Genomic DNA, 12695 nt, shown 5'->3' with positions numbered 1-12695 from the left:
ATTTTTTCTGTAAACAGGGTTAAGTTACCATTTGCTCATCTGATCATTTTCAAATTGGAATAATTTTCCCTACTCCTCCCTTATTGTACAGTGTGGCCCAAAGATTGATTTGATTACCCTGTTCTTCTTTTATCCCTTTAACACTTTCTTCCATATATTTCTGGGTCCATTTCTCTCCTTGCCGCCCACATTTGCTGACACTTCTTTTGGCACAGTGGATTTCCAATTTGGGTTTTATGCATATATGTGCATGTGTATGTGCTTGTGTATGTGTGCACGTGTTTGTACTTATTTTGACTACCTTTGCATAATGTTCTCAATAGAAACACTTTTTGAAGCTCAGCTTCCTACTTACTGTGGGTTTTTTGTTTAGCTCAGATTTGATTTTACTGGGAAGCGGTCAATTTTTTCAGTGCAAAATGAATGTATTGGAGAACTAGGGTTTGTGGGCTACTTTCACCTAAGCATAAAACGGAGGAAAATTTGATGGGCAAAGACAAGAGAAGTTACAAGGAGAGAAGTAGATTGTAATAAGGTCGTGCAAAACCCCTCTACCATCTATGGCATGGAAGTGTTGCCAGCCAAGAACAATTATAGTAACAGTAAGCAATCTTCCAGTCATCCATATCAAGAGAAAAACAGACACTGTGTCAACAGAAGCTGAGGAGCAAACCCAGTGATGCATTGCCACCATCATAAGCCAGATATTCAAGTAACAATTACTGCTGGTAATTCATGATGTTAAAGATATGGGAAGGGAGCCTTCAGTGTCTTCCTTGGGCTCTCCACATAGGTGTATGCTACAGAACAGACTGGGGTACAGAGAGGCCTGAGCTAGAACAGTCCTGAACCAATAAATTTTTTCCCCTTTTCTTTCAGGAATTTATGCAGATGCTTTTGAACCCGGGGAAACTTTTAGGAGGTTGCAGGTGCTAAAAGTTTACATTGGTTTTACATCATCTCTAGTTGAGCCACAAGCTGCCTAGGCTCAAAGCATGTTTAACCTGTTACTAGAGAAAAACTGCAGACCATGACAGACAAGATACTGGGGCACTTTTGGTCTCAGCCAGCAGGCCCTATCTTATTTTTCTAAATCCTTGATCCCTGCAGCACAGCACGCAGCCGTACCAGCAAAACGTAACTATGTTAGTGCTGAGTAGCTGTTTGCAGGCAAAGCCAGTTTAAACCTCCTTGCTTCCACTGACTTACCAAGATCATCTCTGCCTTCTCCTTTGCCATGAAAAGCTGGGTACAGGGTACCTTAAGATTTCTCTCTGTTGTGTTGACTCCGGCTAAATAGCTGTGAAAATCCCAAGTATACCTAGAGCTGCACAAATAAATGTCTATACAGAGGCTTAGTGGCAAATGTTGCATCTAACAGGAGCATGGACAATGCAGAGATCCGTAAACTTCAGTAAATCCTTTGAGTCACCTGGACATTTACACAATGGCACTGTGAGAACTGGTGAGTAATGACCAAGCCGTAGATTAGTCCAAGGCTCACAGATTTTCAGCCCATTTGGGTCACCGCCTTAGCAAACACTCTTTACCACAGATCCTCCTTACAGGGAGGAAATCTCTGCTCAGCAGCTCTGTAAAACGTACATGACCTGAAACTTCCCGCAGGCTCGCAATGCACATTTGAAACGGCTACCCTGAGTCTGGGCTGACCCTCGGTACCCCGGGGAGTTTCACCCGTGGGGATGTCATTATTTATGCCCACAAAGCAGCTGTCCTCGGCACAGACCTCCCCTCCCAGGTCCAGGCAGCAGATGTTATGGTATTACTGGGAGCCCCAGCAGGAGCGCTGCATGCCTCGCAAGGGGCACCGCGAGCCTCTGGCCTGCCCCCGAATGGAGAATTTTGATCATTTAACTGGAAAGAAAATCTCCATGGCAACAGAAGCAGGGAGAGACCTGAACCATCACGTCGTTTCGCTGCCAGGAACGAGTGGGCTGGACCCCTCAATTCACAGCCACAGCATGGTTCAAATGCAGGTCTTAGTCCTGATTTCAACAGCCACTCCTAACCATACGATAAAGCAGAGAGACTTCTTTAATCCCAGTCCCTTCCTGATCATCATGGAAACTAGACCCAGATCCAGGCTCCTCGGAGGAAGTGGCTTTCTGCTGAATGAATGTGTATTACATCTGAGTTCACTCTTACAGTGAACACACTTGCCCATTACCTAAAATCAACTCACCACTGAAAATACTTTTACCTATTGACTTAAGATTCTCAGTACAAACATGTAGACATATTCAGACAAACTTCTCACAGCTGAGCTTCTAACATTTGCTTTACATTTGTTATAAATCCTGCTGAGGTGATATGTACAAACAAGAACAAGGAGCTACTCTCCTTACCTTCTGTGAAAAGAAAGGCACAGCTGCAACAAAAATAGCAATGTTTTTCCCACAGGCTGCACGGCTTGTTCATTACAATACCAAGGTTACCATCTCAGCAACCTAAAGATGAACAGACTGAAGCTTTTCTTTGGTGTATCTCTCTGGGATAAGCAAGGAAGTCTCATTTTGTGAGTCCATTCAATCCCTCAGTTCTGATAAAAATAAATAAATATCCACCTTTTCCAGGCTAAGCTATCTAAATGCATTTCCTGAAGAAAGGGGATGTGTTTAGCTCTTGAGAATAGGCAATTCCTTGAACTTCTGTCAAAAGAAGGAATATTCTCTTCTAAGTCATGTGGTGATGCCCACATGTTGCTTTTGCTAGTCATTAGGTTTCTGCTGAAATTCTCCTTATTAAGAGAGCTCCATAAATCTTTTTCTGTGCTTTCTATGCATACAGCTCAAGCTTCCTCTCTAACATACCGTTCCTGAGCCTGATGTAAAGCAACAATCTCTTTGTGCAAGTTCCCGTGCTGCGATGCATGTCTGCACACAAGTGCAGAACAGCAAACATATTTTCACCTCCTGATGGAATTTGCTGCTAAATATAGTAAGCAAACATGACAAAGAAGTTTTGCTTAGGAAGTAGGTGGTAATTACATTTCAAAGGTAACCACTGACTGGCAACAGGAGTGATAAGAAAACAGATTTCAAGTAGTGCAAGTCATGGTTTTGTACTGATGTGAAAATTACAGGTAACAACATGAAAAACAATGCATTCAATTACATGATATCATCTTTGTTTTAGGATACAAAACAATTACCTAGCCTTACAAAGAATTAATCAGGATCTGGAGGATAAACTTTATAGAATGGTAAGTTATCATAAGTGAACTTTTTTTTTATATTAAATGTTTTTTATGGTTCTTAAGTCATAGGATAAACGTATATGTAGCTGTCACAAAAAAACCCTCATGCTCCAAATGCAGTATGCTTAAAAAAGACATATGACTTTATCAGCATCATGATCGAGAGCTCAAGCTGTGTATGACAGCATAGCTCCATCACTTTAAATGGATATTGTATTGGCTGATGATCTGCCTGAGTAAACTGTACCTTTAAAATAATTCTGGTTAATTTAGTTAATAACTTCATGGGGTTTAAATATTTATGTTTTCATTAAGTAACAAATTTAAATAAGGTAATCCAAAGTTTTCTCATGCTTCTTAGATACTTTCACTCAGCTTTTATTAAGTGATTTAATAGAGCTTGGATGGTCTGACTTCTATATGCTGTCATAACTATCAATCTCAGTGTATTAATTTCCGACCTGCATGTGACTGCAACTTCAATGTCAATGTCACTGTCTCAGGCCAATTAGTAACTGAGTGAGGAAATCACTGCACCATTTATAGGCTCCTCATCTAGGACTAATATTACAAGACACAGCACCATTAATTCAAAATATTTTGATGTTAAAAAGAAATGGCAACGCCTTTAGTGCCCTGGCTCATTGCTAATGCTGCTGGGACATCATACTCACTGTTAGGAGAAAATTTACAGAGAAAAGTGGGGATAATGCTTAAAGAGGAAAGAACAACAGTTCTGAACTTCCAAAGATCTTTAGGTCATGAGCACAGCCTGAGCTGCTTCCTCCTCTCCCGGCTTAGTATGGTCAGTCGTTCCCTGCTCCCCTTCTGCCCAGCCCCATACCCGACCTGACCCTGGCAGGCAGAGTGCACACACATAAACACAGTTTATAGGTCCAGGCAGAATCCTGACGTACAGCTATAAGGACACTAGGATAAGCCTACATTTTACACAAGTCTCATATGTAACATTTGCATGGGTGGGCACCTTGGAATGAGTGGAACAGATCATTGTGCTTTGAGAATAAATAGGGACTATGGCACATACTGGAGAGACACCAGCCTTTACTAAGAAATGGGAAACAAATTTTTGAAAATGTCATCATTCTTATCTCAGGAGTCTGTTTAAACAGCTGACAATGAATAGAGTACTGATGTTTTTGTAACTGGCTAACAACAGGGCAAAGTTACAGCTGGGTTATAGCTGATGTTTGTTCATAAATATATGTATAAACCCTGTACAAGCATAAATAACATTTGATCTCATGGTACTGGTTTTTTTTCTTCATTCTTCTTTTGTTACGTTCTTTTTCCTTTACCCAAATCACTTCGGGATTTTGTCTTCATCTGTGGCCTAATATTTATTACATATGCGGTACAAAAGATAATAAAGTAGAGGCATTCTGACTAGTAAATGAAATAAAAAGATTAGAAACATAGAAAGAAGGACTCCAGAAAATCCATGCTTTTTTATCAGGTATTTCAGATCAAAGCAAAGAATTTTTAAACTGATGTTTCAGCATCCACTTCAAACCTTGAGCACTGATTTCAGAGCACAGCACAGAAAGAAGGAAGACTGGTTCCATGGAGCATTGTACCTGTCTTTATCCCACTAATATGACAGTCATTGAAGGTAGCTTTAGAAGCTTGAAGAAGATCAACCAGGCTCTGTATACCACTTAACTCCAGACTGCTTTCCCTTCTGAAACACTGAAACTGAAGACACAAAACAAACCCGAACAAATGTCAAATGGAAACTCTATTGAAAACAAAAAGATGGGGAAAACAGTACCATATTTGATTTAGATAAGCCAAACCATTTGATCTTCAGGGCACTCCTAAAACCCTCAATACTTCAGAGAAAGTTGGATTAAATAACAGCTGGTCTGGGTAATCAACAGCTTGTGGTGGACTGGGCTCTTGGATACCTTTCACTCCCTTTCCTTCTTAGGAGGAACAGCTGTGTTTATTTTTTTTTTGTCTAATTTAGTCAGTTTGTCATTCCAGAATCAAGAGCCTTTGATTTCTCTACCTTTATACAAATCCAAATATATAAATCATGTGTTTACTTTCTCCCTCTGTCCCCTACCCCATCCCTCTATAGACACACATATATATGTATACACACACACACACATACACACACTCAGATTCTTACACAAGTTTTGACTATTTAATGTGTCCAAATGCAACAAGTAGGGAAAAGAAGACCCCCAGGGCAGTGGTCTCTTGCTCTCCTTGCCTGCAGGTGACCTGGGATGCCCCCAGGAGACCCCTTTCTCCTTGCCCTTACAGGCCACCCACAACTCCCCCTCTCCCAGTGACTGGCCCCAGCTCGTCACCACTAATCTAGGACTCTGCCTTGGCTTCCCTCTTCTAATGTTTTGGGTATTCTGAATGGTAAAGCCTTTCATGCCTGCTATTGGTATAAGGGATGTAAAAAATAATCATTAATTCATCAGCAGTCACAGAAAAGAAGCTGAAGTAGCAGTTATTTTTCTTTTAGGCTCTGCTTCCTTTTGAGTGTTAATCTATAAAATATTTAAAAATATTTGAAAGCACACTTCTGATCACAGCAAATGGTATCCAACTGAAACCTCTATCACATCAGAACTCAAAATAAAAATATAAAATATAAACCATACTGTGTGTGTTGGCTAAGAGCTCAAAATGCAATCCTGAAATCAGTGGAGTTTGCTGTATTAGACTGGGCAAGACTAAACACATGACACTGTAGAGACATATGTAGCACAGAACTAAAATTCTGCTGTCACTACTCATAAAACTCCTGTTCTTACCACAGGCGGGGGCTTTAACTGGAGAAGATTTGTTTGGTCTTGTAAGCACTGGTGAAGCAGGGGAATATACAGGCTGTCTTCTTAAATAATTAAGCTTTATAATTTTTTTTCCATTAATATGTGGGAAAAGACTAAGCACAGTCCTTAAATTTTGCACAGTGATTCCATTATAGGGCTGTACAATTAAAGAACTTACTTCTTATAATATCTAGTTCCAGTTGTCACCAGTAGTCTTCACTTTCCCTGGCATTAGTCTGTTTCCCGAGGATGCTCTGCCATGGTCTCGCTGCTCACAAACAGTGGTTATAAGTAGATTATGCAAGTCATCCCAACCACATGTTAAGAAATCCTTTATATGATCTCAATCCAACTGTATGCCACATGCAATCCACACTGGAATTGAGCAATGTATTTTAAAAAGCTTCTGAAGTTTTAAGGCTTTTGGTTGCAGTTGGTTCTGTAATTTTACCTTTAAAGCCATAAGCCAGATTTTTAATGGTGTCTACATTTGGGAATAACTGTTAGATACCTAATAATAGCTGCTTAATAAATCTAACTGCTAATGAAAATCGCACTCATTTCTCCTCCCTCATCTGCATTTTGAATGTTCTTGAAAAACCTGATCTCAGAAATCCAGCTGCAAAGAGCTCATGAGACCATATGCTCCAGAAACACCCTAAAATAGGTCTTTTGTAACTAGAAAGTAACAGTTTGACAGACAGACTGCTCGATGGTATAAGCTCACTTCTCATGCAGTCCTTCAAGAGGCCAGAGTGTAAACTTCTGCTCAGTCTAAAATGCATGCTATCTGCCTCTAATATAAAAATACACAGGCAGCGTTGGAGGTGGACAAGGAAGCCCAGTGGTAAGGAACAGAGCATTCTGATGACCCGGGGAACCAGCAGATAAATCAATGCACCCACTTCGTAAACCCTTACTCACACATACCCCTTGGTCTGCCAACCCATCTCTCACAAGACTGCTGCCAAACCGAAACCTCTGGTCCTTCAAAGTGTCATTCCCCAGTCCTGTTGGGTTTGGTTGCTGTTTTTAAGGAAGCAAATTGCTTTCTTCTCTCTCAGTGCTGGTTCAGGACCTTTCGGCAGCATAGGCAACACTGAAGGCTGTCAGACATCAGGGACGTGACTGGACTCCTATGCTCTGCGATGCAGGAGATGCTGGGCACCAGCTCTGCAAGGCTCCCCGGTACAGCCCCTGCCACTGGGGCTTTGGTTCCCCCCTCTGCAAAGCCAGCATCATCCCTGTGCGCACAGTGCGTTACACATTTTATCATCTATCGTCAAGATGAAAACTGTTACATCACATTAATTCCTGATTTTTCATTTACATTAAGGCAGGCTAGGGGGTGTGACTCAGCCATAAAGTTGGAAGAAATTATTATATAAGAGGGATTTGTGTTAAGGACAATCATGTCTGAAACGCTGCACTGTCTGAGCACTGCACTGATTTTTATCCTGTTTCTTCCTCTGCCTATGAGCTGGAGGAGGACTAAGAGGTACAGCAAATACTTTATGCCCTACGTTATTAAGCGTTATTTATCCAGCTCTTGAATATCTGGGGCTTTCCAGTCTGCCGGCCATAATATCTCAACCCAAGCATCTCCAGCTGGGGAAATCTGAAGATGAATTAACTATGAGCTGAGCAACTTTAAGTGGTGCTCTGAGACTTTGTGTCAGGGGCATGTCATTTTAAATGAAGCAGCTTGCTGGGTGTCCAGGCCAGGAAGGTAAACAATATGGAAAGTGGTGAGGAATTTGACGAACAATTTCAGTGAGACATTAAAAGCACCTAACTACCAGACTGAGCCCCGTTCTTTGGCTTTGGAATTTAAAACAGTCACTAGATTGCACCTGAGTCTCCCATGTCAGCTAACAGTCACCCCCCAATATGGTTTAAATCGTAAGTGAAAGATGAAGGCAATGGAGAAAAAGCACATTTCTGAAACAAACCTAAGGAAAGCAGAAGCCCAGAGTGTTTAGGTTTCTGCATGGAGGATGATGACTTTGACAGTGACTTTGAATGGAGTGATTTAAAGCACATCTTTTTCATTTTCTTTCCTTTATGAAGAACAACTTGCTTCCCCCCCCCCCCACTACTGTATGTCCCCTGAAAATCAAATAGAGATGACCTAAATATACTTAAAAGGATTTGCATCCCAAAGACAAGAAAAGTTTAGAGTCAGCTCAACCTGACAGGCTCATTTGCTCATATTCAGTGAAGACAGCTGTGAATTTCAAGAGAAATTTATACTGGTTGGTTAGTTAAGACAGAAGCCAGAGAAGGTCCATGTTTTGTGGACTAAAACAACTGCAAAACAACATTTCTAAGGAAGGAAATGACCATGAATGATACAGAAACAAGGCATTTATAAAAATAGCAGTTGAAAAAATGTGTTTCTAAGAGGCCTTTAGGTTTCATCTTTTTATGCTTACAGGCATTTTGTACTAAAGAGTTCCATCTCTCGCTCTTTTCACACTCATTTCCCAGGTAAAAAAAAAAAATTGTCAAATAGGCAATAAGACCAGCCTTTTAAACCCACACACATTAACACACAGGCTTAGACTGAGTAGATCCATCAGTTTTGCAGTCAAATAAATGAATCCTCCTGGGTAAGTTGGGAACATGACTCTGCATCGCAAGAACACAGAAGTGCACACAGGCTTTCAGACATCCTCAGTCCTTTCTCCCTCTGCATAGAGATTAATTTCCCATTGTTATCCCATTTTTATGTGGCTGGCAGGGTGATCCTTCTTCCCAAGAGACTCATAAGGCAATCCAGCCTCTTCCTAATTGCTGTAGATTAATATGACATCATGAGAGAGTGTTCTGGAAACTACTTTCCTTTTTTCCAAAGCCATGGGAAAGCTTCTGCTCTGTCTCTCCCTCTTAGAAGGATGTTTTCCACAAGTACCAACAGCCTAAGGAAGCTGTAAAGCGACGATGGACAATTCTCACTCCAACATCCTCTCTGTTGCATGATGAAAGACCTCCAGAGCTCTTTCCTTGTCATCATGTGTCTTATCTCTTGGCCACGGGTATGCATTTCTGATACCTGAGGTTTTTGATCATTTCCTTCATCCTGATCTCCATGGTTTGGCCTCTGTCTCTCAGGACACGCCCTGGGGCTACCATCTTGACCAGCTGGGAATAGAAAAAGCTGTTGTTTTTAAAGTAGCTGAAAGGAATAGAAATAATCCTGGGGTGTGGGTATCTTTGACCTGTGCCTTCCTTGTAAGTGCCTTGGCCCTTTGTGATTATCTGCCAATTCACCACAAAGAATGGGAAAGCAAGAACAAGTAAGAATAAGCCTAAAAAGGTGTCGTGTAGCAGGCACTTCTCATTTCAAAGTCCTTCAAAAGCTGGAGTCATCCATGAATGTGGAAAACAAGGCACAGAAGAGTGAAGTGTCTTGGCCAAGGTCATCAAGAAGCAAGGGGAAAATTTCCAAATAACTTTTAGGTTTTCTTTATCTAAATCCACTGCCTACAAAAAAGATCAAAGGACTTCCTATGTTCTCTTAGATCTAATTTATGATGCCAGTTACTTATCTCCTGTTTAAAAAATAGATAGAAAATGGCAAAGACAGGGTTTATCACAGTTTAAAAAAAAAAAAAAAAAGAAAGGGGGAAAAAAAAAGCATATACAAGTGGAGTATTGGTCCATTTAGTCCAGGTCCAAGGGGTTTCTGTCATCTGTTTCTACAATCTGTTTTATTTCTAAATAAAGAAAATTACTTTTTGGAAATAGTATAGCAGCTACAGGACTCAAAACCATGTCATTTTTGTCTGTACAGGAGGGAATGTGGAATTAATTGAGATAAGAAGACAATGACTTTTCTGGAGCGAAAATGAAAAGAGGGATGGAGAAAGACTGATTCGTATATTGTCTTGTTGTAATTTCATCCCTTATGCTCACAGAACAGTACTACAGGTGTGTAGGATCATCAACATCAGAAGATCTTTGGTCAATTTTATTATCACAAGTGGCCCGTACCTCCAGCAGAGTCCTCTTTGCTTACTAGAGATGTAATCTTGTACTTTCTTCTTTTTCTTTTTTCCTCCAGAAACAAACATTTCTTTTTTCAACCTACTGTCACTAACACAGCCTCAGAAGAGACTACTACATTGACTTCAGGGAATAAGCATCAATCAGCACCCTCTCTTTTCCCTCCAGCCACAATTTATTTAGCATTTTATTATCCAGCAGGGCTCTACTCTGGCAAGGCATGCCACTGATGTGAAATGTGGGAGACGATAGGTACATTGAAAGACTACAAGCACATTTTGTCAACTTCATCCAAATTGCTAACAGAAAGAGTACAGGCTGTGAAGCTGACTAGCCAGCTTAGAAAAGCTTTTAATAAGCTGATAGGTAAGATCTTTTTTCCAAGCATTTTTGCAATGCTAGGAGACCAAGGAAGTTGATGGCAAGTAAACCCATCCCTCTGGCTTCCAACAAGTTGGTCCTGCTGTCAGTGGCAACGAACTGATTCTGTTCCATTATAGACAGCAAATCCTCAGTGCTGCTGGTTTCCTAAAGAACTGGTCCTAAGTCAGCAAGATAAAACAGTTATAAACTTAGAAACAGTTAGAAACTTTTTGCCACAGAAGATATCTAGTGCCTGGAGTAAAGTCCTGAGCACTTGAAAAAGATGAGCAGCCATCTAATTCATGCTTAGAGGAGCAATCAGCATGTGCAGTGATACTCTGTTCATCCATATTTTATACCAAAGAGTATATGTAAGCAGAACCCAGGCCAGGAATGACAGGACCCTTCCTCAGCCTAGGGCCAGGTCTGTTTGCACTCATTGAATTTAGATAAAGTATCCCTGTTTATAGCTTAAATTTGCTGCTCAGATTTCTGTTCCAAAAGAGCTGGCTAAGAGATGACAGGTGCCTTTACCCTGAGTCCATGTAAGACAAAGGGTGTTCATTGAACTGAAAACCTCAGGAATATTTTCAGATGACGCTGTGACAAGACCACCTTTAGCAGGAGGTGCAGATGTAGGCAGTTTTTATTATAATGTCCTTTTACACAGTGTGTGCCATGTAGGTTGGCCTTATTTCAATTAAGGAGTGAACCCCTACAGCTGTCAGTGATAAGTCATATGAACTGACATACTCCACTCAAAAAGGCAATACTCCTATAGACCTCAGTCATGAGGTCATACTTGCCCCCTTGAAGAAACATTAAAGACCTACGCTAGTACTTTTTGCACTGGGAAGATAAATAATCATCCTGCTTATGTTTTACAAATCACTTGCAAAGAAAAGCATGCCTTTATTTCACAAGCAGCACCTTGACAGCACTTTGCTAACCAGACTTCTTTCTGCGGTACGTTATTAATTATACACCAGTGCTGATTTTTTTTTCTTTTACAGCTATGAAATTACATTTGAAGCCCGTGATATGGGGTAGTCAAGGAAACAAATCTTTATAAGACCTTTGCTAGTACAAGGTTAAATATGATATTAAGAGCAAATCATTCTTCAAGTGACATGCTATAGAGCATGAGATCAAAATCCTCAGACAAAACACTAGAGCCCTACAATGTTATCTTCAATAACATTATGCTGTTTGGAAATCAAGAAGAGAAATCAGATTCTGCTGCAGGTCATTTTTTAATCAGCAATCAGTGTTGTTTATTAAAAAGGATAAATTCTATAATTTAACTCTGATGGACAAATTAGATCAGGTCAGTAATTTAGACTTGAGGCAATACACCGTTTATCAGAGAAAAAGATGCTGCTTATTTCCATAGCTCTGTTTTGCAGAATAAATCTTTTAAAGTGTTATGGACACAGAAGATACATTGGTAGCACATCCATATACCCAGTTCCTCTGATCTATCATAAAAAGAAGAAAATGTCAAGCTTGAACATCCCACTAAGAATTATATTCCTGTATTTTTCTTCTATCAAAAGGTCCACAGCAGTCAGAGAAAAGTGTTAAAAACCAAACCTCTATATGCCTAAACTTTACCCTCCTCCTCTTGCAACTCTTTTAGTAGAGGGGCAAAGTGGATTATAACAATTTCAGCTGACAGATAAATCTCTTTCCTGACAAATTCCTTTCTTGTTTTGTCTTTTCCCTGGTTTGTCTTCCTGAAATGCATCCCCAACCCTAAATAAGCTTTCCCTTTCATAAAAAACAGGTTTTTTAATCCTTTATGTCTTGGAATCCCCTTGGTGCTGGACTTGCATCTTGGAAACAACTGACCAGGCATACACAAGCACATCAGTGTCTCAGTAAAGTATTTTCTCATTCTTCTCTTCTGTGATTTCTTAGCTATGTCTTTGCTTTGTTTTCTGTGTCTTCTCTCTGATAGCTTTGTTTAACTCTGCATCATCAGAGAAAATAGTAAGGAACAGGTAAAACCAAGTGAACATTCCTGAGCAATAGTACCCTCTCCTTCTCCATAAAGGTGTTTGAGAGCAATTGTCTGAAATGGCTTGCTGGTCATGTATTATGTGGATTTCACTATCTGCTGTATAGATCTGCTGGATTTTCTTAAAACTGTTTCCTTCGTAGCCATATTTTCAGTCTTGCTGCCTCTATACACTTCTTAATTATTGCAGAAGATATGTATGGAAAAATACATCTCTTATTTTGGAAAATTATGAATATCCCAAACATTCACAATGTGACTACAGATTTTT

At 40.2% G+C, this 12695-nt stretch overlaps 1 protein-coding gene across 5 annotated transcripts in view; it reads left to right on the top strand.

The window, feature by feature from the left end:
- BEGAIN (brain enriched guanylate kinase associated) overlaps positions 1 to 12695 on the top strand; it is a 118025-nt gene that overhangs the window by 60903 nt on the left and 44427 nt on the right. For all 5 annotated transcript variants that reach the window (XM_075503588.1, XM_075503585.1, XM_075503590.1 and 2 more), the window contains one exon: positions 3157 to 3223. In XM_075503588.1, coding sequence (XP_075359703.1) covers positions 3157 to 3223 — 67 coding nt within the window. The remainder of the gene's footprint in view (positions 1 to 3156; positions 3224 to 12695) is intronic.

Source organism: Mycteria americana, chromosome 5 (genome assembly GCF_035582795.1).
Source record: "Mycteria americana isolate JAX WOST 10 ecotype Jacksonville Zoo and Gardens chromosome 5, USCA_MyAme_1.0, whole genome shotgun sequence".
In the NCBI taxonomy this organism is placed as follows: Eukaryota; Metazoa; Chordata; class Aves; order Ciconiiformes; family Ciconiidae; genus Mycteria; species Mycteria americana.
This window is presented reverse-complemented; position numbering and strand designations above follow the sequence as displayed.